The sequence below is a fragment of the Dreissena polymorpha genome, chromosome 10 (genome assembly GCF_020536995.1).
Source record: "Dreissena polymorpha isolate Duluth1 chromosome 10, UMN_Dpol_1.0, whole genome shotgun sequence".
NCBI classification, from domain to species: Eukaryota; Metazoa; Mollusca; class Bivalvia; order Myida; family Dreissenidae; genus Dreissena; species Dreissena polymorpha.
Window position 1 is genome coordinate 73,736,938 of NC_068364.1, and position 10,179 is coordinate 73,747,116.

A 10,179-nucleotide genomic window follows, 5' to 3' on the forward strand; every position below is an offset into this window, starting at 1 on the left:
GTAAAGTCATTTTCGTGGGATATAAAATATTATAGAACAAACTAATAAGCTATGTTTTCAACTTTAAAACGAATCTGTATATATTAAACGCAATACATTACAAAGTTTGTTTCAATTTATTGCATCCGTTTTTACACGTATAACGTAAAATTTGAAATAAACAACAGAACAAAAAGGAAAACGATTTGTTATTAAATGTGACGAGGTTTTAAACTGCTAAATTAACCGCATTTCTGTTCAGTATCGTATCGTTGTCAGTTGAGCCGCGTCACGCGATTTTTATTCAAATGAAAACCGTGCAGACTGGGCAACCGTGTCCGTTTGGAAAGGACCCGATACCTTGCGTGCATTTATTGAGGATAGGCTAGATCCTCACAGACTGTGCGGTTGCGCATGCTGGTCTGGGACTGCCCTTGCCACATGTGGCATATGAACCATGTTCGCATGATGCAGTTGCGTGTGGGGTTTTTTTTACATCCAAATGACTCAACCAAGAAAGCCGGATATTCTTTAACCAATCAAGCAACCACCTCACCAACTAAACTACCCATAATTAAACCAATATGAGCGTAGCGAAGGGAATATATCGTTTTGCGCATATGAATTAATGCCTGGGGTCGATTTCAGAAAATATCTCAATACAATAAAACATATAATTATTTATCTCTTATTTCCTCATTCTTTTTCATCGTTCGAAAGCATTTTTAACTGCTTCTTAAGCACACAAGTAGATATTTCTGATTATTTTTAACGAAACGAGCAATTGAAATTCAGGAAAGTGTATGACATAATACGCAGGAATGTGTCAACTATAACACCGGAAGCTGTCTCTTGCTTAAACTAGCGTATACTCAGACAAGGTTAACAACTCTGGGTTTAATATGAATTTTAGTTGTTTTTTTGTCAGTTAAACATAATCCGGACTTAAAGATATGCATCACTTGAGTTAATTTATTCTACATTCTATCGATTCTGAAAGTACCATTCAAAGATCTAGTTATAACTAGTGTCCAATTGAATGCTGAAAATGAGTGTTCCTGAATACATGAAACCGGATATACGTTTTCCTACATGGATTGCAATGGTAGCAGAATAGAACAGATAACAATACACGCAATTTTGCGGGTCACATATTCCTAATATTCACCAATAAAGAACCAATACAAGAACAATCACACAATACTGTTTCGGGATAATGTGTCCGGTAAGAGATTATCTTTTTAGGAGTAGTAAAAAGCGCCAAACATGAGTAACGTTTCAAAGTTACGAAACGTTTCTTTATTTACAATTTAAAAAATTGTTTAAATCGGAACTATTACATATAATGTCTTTGTACATGTTGTACATTCCTATATTACATATATACAGTGTATAAAGTCAATCTGTACTAACTGAAACGAATGTACGCTTTCTATCCCCCGGGCAAAATTAGGCTCGGTTACTATGTTTTCAAAATGTACGAACGGATTGTAAATTGATGTTTCGAATATATATATATATATATATATATATATATATATATATATATATATATATATATATATATATATATATATATATATATATATATATATATATATGTGTGTGTGTAACGGAGCGTTAGTTTCTTTATTTAATTAGCTTATATGAAAATGCCGTTGGGCGAAATGATTTGATTGATCAATGCATAACGTTTTGTATATGAGTCACTGGTCGCGAATGATACTGTGTATTATACCACCTGAGTTTAAAAGACAAAAGAGTTCAAAACTTCATAAAAAAACTTCATTGTTTGTATATCAAACAAATTGAATGATAATCGATACACATTGATGTTTCACATAAATCAATTTTCATTTTCGAATGATTATCAGAAAATAGTTTGCACATATTGCATCAATATACATTTAAAGTAAAGTGGCGATTGGTCCCTCTCCTATACCCTCCCGTTTGCCAATTATAACCTCGTTTATTGATGGCAGCTGTTATCCAAACAATGACTTATACGGGGAAGTCGGCTGCACTAAACCCAAACTGCGACTTTGTCCATATACTTATAACATTTTATGTCCCACAGTATGGACTTGTTTTTGCCTTGTCTGTTAGTTTGTTGGTTTGTTAGCGTCAAACTTTAACATTAGTCATACCTTTTGCAATATTAAAGATAGCAACTTGGTATTTGGCATGCATGTGTATCTCATAGCCCTGCACATTTAGAGTTGTGAAAGGTCAAGGTCATCCTTCAAGGTCAAAGGTCAAATATATGGGGGGACATAGTGTTTCACATCTTGTTTTATAACAATCTTTGCATAAAAATAGAATATTCGAATATGAATTTTAGATTGAACATTTATTTCTAAATGCTTACGGAGATTTAGAGTGAGCGGATATGCCGTATGCATCGTCCCTCACCCCCTCTTAAATTTGCCAAGGTTATTCTTTGTCAATAACATCAAATCAATTTACAGTAAGCTGCTAGTTATTTATTAGCATTTACTACAGTGGAATATTTCTTTTTTACCTTATGATAAAATACGACATTTCTGCAGTGAAAAAACAACAGTGAAAATAAACAAATTGTTCTTTTCACCGGTGAAAAGAAAAAATTGGAACTTTTTTTCTTTTTTTAGATTATCATAAATAATTGTATGTATATTTTCTATGATCACTAGTGAATTAAAATCAATATTCCACCGAATACAACAAATTTTCTTTTTATTATATGCTTTTTCACCGTTTATTTACATTGTAAAAGAGTTTAACTGGAGAATTTCGGTGGTATAATGACGTCATTTCGTCATACTAATAACGTCATTTTGTGTTTAGAAATGTATTGAGGCACGCCACGGGAGAAACTCAGACAAAGGGTAACTTTTCAGCTAAAGGGAAACAGCTGTTAATTATTTTCTTGAAAAAAAGGGCATAAAAGAAACAGAAAATGTGTTCATGTGAGTGTAAGATCGTTTGTTATTTCACTCGCGATCATAGAAAAATAATATTTTCTAGGATCACGAGTGAAGTAATAAACGATCTTACACTGACATGAACAAATATCCTCTGGATCTATATCTTTTACTGATTTCTCCATATTTGTTGAGCATTTCTTTTCGTTAATCCCGCAAAGAATATCAAAATGGCGTCTGCAACATGCGCTTACGCAGTAATATTACTTATTAAATTTATGTTTTTGCTAATATCACGTAAGGCTTGGAAATCAATAGTTTGTTTCCACTAACTGTATGGACCATAATTTGTGTGTCGACTGTTTTTCCTCCTTGAGTTTTGGATCATTTGTGCTACATTCACTAAGATTGCGACAATTTGCGACAACATTTCTACATTCGAGCATATTCTCTAAACAAACTTAAAATTAACTTCAAATGCCTACAGAAACATGTTTGAACCAAATTTAGTTACTGTTAAACCTGTTCGGATCCGTTGAAAAAAAAATACTGGGGTAGTGGGCAGTTTTATTTATATGTCCATTGTGAAACATAATCAGCTCGAAACATTGATTTGCGTTTGAGTCTTAGGTCCTTAAGCTCCCTTGTTTTCTGTTTCCGTTTGGGCCACAACAAATTGATTAAATGTTCGTTGGATTTGCCGCACATACAACTCTTGAAACGAAATAAAAATACAAATGTATGCTTATGTTTATTTTGCGCCCACAGCAACAATTTTGCTGCGAACAGTTTAATTTAATAATTTAGTCAAAGTTAAATTATTTAGCCTTCAGACTTTACGATATAGACTGTTATAAAGCTTTGCGTTATAAGATTGGTTTATGGTTAAAAAACTGGCGGCGTTCGTCTGTCTTGTCGTGTCGGCCAAAAACACATATGGAAATGTTAATTTTCCCTCGGTGCAATGAGTCATCGCATCAAGGCGATTGAAGTAATTTATTTAGCTAAGCCGCATCTACAAAGGATGTGAAATGTCGCCGGTATGCGAACGTGTGGTAAACATATGGTTAATACCATAACCTATAATACCATAACCTATGATATTTAAAACTTAAACAAATTCAATATATTTTGTATCATTTTTTTGCCAAAATACCTGCCTCTTACAGGCTGTGTACAAATTGCAAAAAGTGTTTCCCCATGGCTTAAAGTTAAAAAAGTCCCAAAAATCTGGCCAAAACTTCCAAAAAAAAAGCTAACTTCAAAAAACTCAATTTGTTTATTGAGTTTATCATACAGAAGAGTAATTTCCTAGCACTTCATAATAGAAATTTTAGAATGCAGTTAAACGTGCATTTATTAAAAATTGGTATACTGTTATTTATAATAATAAAAATAATAATAATGTTTGAATTTTCCCAATCTCATGGTTTATCGCACTTTTTCCCCAAGCAAAAAGGCATATGCTGGGAAATATAACGCTAAGAAAAAACCACTGCTTATGCTTGATATGTATTGTATTATTTATTCTTTCCTGTTATGTAACCATCATTGACAGAAAGCTGAGCTTCTAATATAACTTTAATTATGAAATCTACAGTGTACCATGAACAATTTCAGTAGTCACTACCTGGCGTATGTAAGCAGAACAGCTATTGGAGATTGTTTTTTTTATTTTAACAAGCATTGGATAAGAGCTAAAACACAGTTATTACTACTAAATGATCTTGTACTGGTATTTTTGCAGATATCGTGCATTTATTTGGCAAACATTATCAATTTAAATAGACAATAATTTATTCTCTATTTTTCGCTTTTCGCGCGCCTGTGATTTTAAAAAAAATGGAAAAAAATATTTGTTATTTTTTATTTCGGTCGCTCGCTCCATTTTTTTTTGGGGGGGGGGGGCTAATATCCGTAGAACAAATCTTCAATTTGTCGTGGCCTTATGCGTTCATTTTTTGACGATTATGACCTTTCAAACATAATTAGGAGGTGCATGTTAAATCATGGCATTTCAAAGCATTTCTAAAAATACAACACTTTAGAAAAAAACCTTCTTCAAAGTATTATATAAATGTAATCTTAATTTGTATTATGATTCATGTTTGTGTTTACAGGGTTTTATGATCGACGATTACCGGGTAGACAATCGTTCAAGGCAATGGGTAAAGTAAAACCGAAAGCCCTCACCAAACAGTGCTGCTCAATAAGAACTGCAGCATTCGGCGTCTTGGTTCTCTCTACAATATGCATGATAGCGTACGTGATTCTACACACGATGGAGCATGGGCCTGATGTGAGTCCGAACAGTAAAACGCTGGTTGCACAATTATCAATGGACTCAAAAGTCGACGCAATGTCCGTTCTAAGTGAACTATCGGGATTCAGAGAAACTAATATCGAAGATGTTGGAAAAGAAAATATTGTAAATACCGTGCATTTTGTTTGGTGCGAAAAAAAAAAACGTTCAATTTTGCGAATTATCTCAGCGTCCTCAGCGTGTGGAAAAGTTTACGACCCGATATCATCGAGTTTCACCAGACTGTGCTACCGACATACGACAAATACGACGACTGGTTTGAAGATTTACGAGCAACCATTCCAAGTCTTTCTGTTAAACAACTTCCACCAAACTGGGACGGGAAAGAGATGGGATGTGGGGTGTTTTCCGGATTGGCAGTCATAGACGACAGGGGAGGTAACGTTTAGAAGTTCTTTTTAAAATCTATGATTAATAAATATCACTCTCTGATTATACTCCTTTAATTGACGTTTCGGCATAATGCCTTTATCAAAACATTGGAAATTATATGTTAACTACATTTTTACGTCTTTTGACTGCACAATTTAAATAACAAAGAAAAATGTTTTTAAACGTCAAATGACGTTGTACATGATGACGTCATAAATGGCGTTATTTAAAATGGCGCCAAAAAATGTAAAAATGCGCCAAAAATGAAATGACGTTAAACACTTACATATTTTGTCTTAATCTTATGTAAAATGTGTGCTTTATATATTTAATAAATTGATATTTTACAATAATTATTTTTAATAATGATTATTTAATCAAATATCATTATAATATTTTACATAGATATGGATTGAAATAATTAAAGTCATTAAATAAGTTTACCCTATTTAATTAATGATAATAAGTTTAGGTCGATTATAATTACATATGATGATGATTGTTTTATTGTAAAATATCAATTTATTAAATATATAAAGCACACATTTTACATAAGATTAAGACAAAATATGTAAGTGTTTAACGTCATTTCATTTTTGGCGCATTTTTACATTTTTTGGCGCCATTTTAAATAACGCCATTTATGACGTCATCATGTACAACGTCATTTGACGTTTAAAAACATTTTTCTTTGTTATTTAAATTGTGCAGTCAAAAGACGTAAAAATGTAGTTAACATATAATTTCCAATGTTTTGATAAAGGCATTATGCCGAAACGTCAATTAAAAGAGTATAATCAGAGAGTTATAATTATTTAATATCCCTTCGGATAATTCAACTGAGCTAATAAATATCATCAAAAATATTATTAACTGCACTGAATATGTTGTATTTATCTGTGATTTCAATCAGAAAGCTGCTGCTTAGTTGTGTTGTTTGATTAAATGTAGAATCTAACGGCAAACAGACAGAAAAAGTTCATCCTTTATGTGCAAATACTTCAAATATTATTCATACTGGATACTTACAAAATGTATTGTGTAATATGTTTTTTCAAATATGTTAAGTAACTCATTTTAAGATTGTTTATGATTGTATATCAGTCAATTTCTGAGTGATTAACCTAGTTAAAACTTTGCGTAACGACATGTTGATGGTGCCATAGTAAAAGCCAAGTGAAGCGTGTCCGTTATTTAAACACACTTTCCTGTGCAAACGGTTTATTTTTACGGATTCATTCGAGCCATATGATTTCGAGACTTTTTAAACAAATCATTTAAACAAATTAAACTGCCAGCGTTTGACAAATTACATTTCAACTGTACCATATACTATTGAAAGTATCCGTGATAACGCTTTCTTAACATGTGAAAAGGTATAAACCATGATTTTATACATTTAAACAGGTATTTATGTCGGAAACAACATTATTGTCAGCGATGACATTTCTTTGTATCTACGAGACAACATGACACTCCTATTTGACACATCTGCGTCACATCCGGAAGCCAACCTGGCCGTTGCCATGGCACACGATCATGACCCGGACTTCAAACAGTTTATGCGCGCGTACGCAAAATCGAAGACCGTCCCAGAAAAAATCAAATTATGTGGAAACATCGAGAAAGGACTTAAACTAAACGTCAATGCACCGTGTTATGTCATCGATACCCATATTACCCCGCGTGACATTTTCGACCTTGACTCTCCTTTCGGGTCTTTGGCCCGGCGCCTGGTGTACGGTTCAGAGGAGATAAAGCGACCAACGCCGGTATTGCCAGGAACCATTCCGAAAATCGTTCACTATGTATGGTTTGGCGTACGGGAGATGGACTTTAGGATGTATTTGAGTATCCTGAGCGCATTGTATATAGTTAACCCAGACAAAGTGTTCATACATGGTGACGGAGGTCTAACGGGCAAGTACCTTGCGAAAATCCGACACGACAAACGAGTTGTACTTATAAAGCGCGAGAGACCTTATGAAGTGTATAGACACCAGGTGAAATACATTGAGCACTCAAGCAACATAGTGCAAGCGGAAGTGCTACTTAAATACGGTGGTATATACATGGACTGGGACGCTTTATGGCTGAAGTCGCCAGATGAACTGATTCAAACGGGCTATGATGCAATCGCGAATTTCGATCACATGCAATATGGGAAGTTTCCGGAAACTATCAATTTGGGCGTTGTAATGACTAAGCCGAAATCAACTTTTATTAAACGATGGCAGGACGCTCTGCGAAACTTCAAAACAAACGACTATTTGTACAATGCTGTCGAACTGCCGTACAAAATTTACGAGAAGTACCCAGAGTATCTATTTATAGAACGCCACCTTCAGGTCATGTGTTACGAATTGAAGTGCCACCCGACGTTCAAGGACAATTACAAGGATTTCATGAACGAGCAAGCGTTTGATTGGAGGACTGAAGCGGATGCCCTCCATTTCACGATTCCTGATCCAGAGGAACTGAAAGACGAAAAGAAGTGTCGAAATGTCGTGGGAAGGTTTGCGGATATATGTCATCATATATTGAAACATGAACTTAAAATACCGTTAACTGTTTGATGAGTGGTTTTCCGAAAAAAATACGATAGGTATATACTGAGGTAAATTTAGAATTTAGATGTTAAACTAAATATTGTAGATCTAATTTTAGCTAGATATATCCAACGAAAAAAATTCGGTTTATAGACTAACGAAATTCCTCTGGTGGGGCTTTCGAGCGGAATTGCGTTTAGATGCCGTTAGCTATTTGCATAAACGTTTTGTTGTCCTATCGTATTATATATTTTTTGGGGCAATTTTCTTAAACTTGTTTCTTTGGTGGACCTCTACCAAACAGGAACATATGGTTCCGTTCCACTGCACAGTATGGGTGCTATATCTTAACATTTAAATACTATTCTATCACGGCACGTGACTTGTTTTCTATATACAAAGAAGGAAGACTACTGATGGTTATTACCCCGATATACCAACGGTTGTTAAAAGTGACGTCACTTTGATTGTCCGCGCACTGTTTATGAATGAAGACGACGTCATTTGATTTAAATTGTTGTGATGCCGTCACATTTTCGCGGAAAAGTGGAGGACGTTCGGTTAATATAATTATCATTTATAACCTTTAAATCGCGGATATTATTAATGAAATCGTGTTAGAATCGAAATAATCGACGGGTAACCATTGGTTATTGCGGTAATAACCAACGGTATGTCCTTCCGATGCGTGTTATCAAACCACTCGGGCTACGCCCTCGTGGTTTAATTCCTACGCATCGGAACTCCATACCGTTGGTTATTACCGCAATAACCAACGATTACCCGTCGATTATTTCTTAATTCGACCACGGCACGTGACTTGTTTTCTATATACAAAGAAGGAAAACTACCGTGGGTTATTACCACGATAAACCAACGGATATAAGCATGACGTCACTTTGATTGTCCGCACACTGTTTTTTGAATGAAGAGGACGTCATTTGATTTTGATTGTTGTGGTGACGTCGCGTTTTCGCGGAAAATTTGAGGACATTCGGTTAATATAATTATCTTTTATAACCGTTAAATCGCGGATAACTTATTAATGAAATCCTGTTAGAATCGAAATTATCTACGTGTAAGCGTTGGTTATTGCGGTAATAACCAACGGTATGTCGTTCCGATGCTTGTTATCAAACCACTCGGGCTACGCCCTCGTGGTTTAATTCCTACGCATCGGAACTCCATACCGTTGGTTATTACCGCAATAACCAACGGTTACCCGTCGATTATTTCATAATTCTACCACGGCACGTAACTTGTTTTCTATATACAAAGAAGGAAAACTACCGTGGGTTATTATCCTGATATACCAACGGAGACAAATATGACGTCGCTTTGATTGTCCGCGCACTGTTCATGAATGAAGACGACGTCATTCGATTTTCATTGTTGTGATGACGTCACGTTTTCGCGGAAAAGTGGTGGACGTTCGGTCATTGTAATTCTCATTTATTACCTTTAAGGTAGCGCACCTCTAATGATTTCCCGCGATTTATTTTACGATCATTGCCGATCTTCAATGATCGGTTATTTCCGAGAGATGCATTTTATTTTTTTCAAACTTCGACTTTTGATATGTGTTTACCTTATTCATTTAGAATACATTATTTTCACTATAAATATTGACTTTGAATCAATTATCATTTGAAAAATACGATTTCGCGATTTCTTGAAAGATTGTCGAGCCTTTTTACCTGTTTACTTATGAATATCTAATTTAATAATGAAGTTGTCGTGGCCAAGTGGTTAAGGCGATGGACTAGAAGTATTTTGGGATCTTCCGGCGCAGGTTCGAATCCTGCCGACATCGCATACTTTTTGCGACGCGTTTTATTTCTTTTCTAACGTAATTTGATTTAATATAGCATATAGGCTATGTTTATTGTTAAATATGTTGAAAATTGTATGCACATCCTTCAATTTTCAAAATTAAAACAACGTTATGGCTAAATTGGGTAATTTACTGCTGAAAATACGAATGATGCATGTTGCATTTTTATTTTTATTTCAAAAAGTAAACGGTAAATCTGTCTATTTCTTGGTATTTTTG

At 34.6% G+C, this 10,179-nt stretch overlaps 1 protein-coding gene across 1 annotated transcript; it reads left to right on the plus strand.

Moving 5' to 3' along the window:
* Window positions 1-5,008: 5,008 nt before the first annotated feature.
* LOC127848541 (uncharacterized) lies at window positions 5,009-8,809 on the plus strand. Its single transcript, XM_052381054.1, has 2 exons — window positions 5,009-5,583; window positions 6,985-8,809. Exons 1-2 carry the CDS (start codon window positions 5,535-5,537, stop codon window positions 8,151-8,153), a joined length of 1,218 nt encoding a protein of 405 aa, XP_052237014.1. The 5' UTR covers window positions 5,009-5,534; the 3' UTR covers window positions 8,154-8,809.
* Window positions 8,810-10,179: the final 1,370 nt, after the last annotated feature.

What these genes read in the sequence shown, in the direction of transcription:
- LOC127848541 (XM_052381054.1), top strand. Translation starts at nt 5,535, where the DNA reads ATGGGATGTGGGGTGTTTTCCGGATTGGCAGTCATAGACGACAGGGGA. An exon ending in AGTCATAGACGACAGGGGAG is followed by an intron (nt 5,584 to 6,984) that starts GTAACGTTTAGA and finishes ACATTTAAACAG; the next exon opens with GTATTTATGTCGGAAACAAC.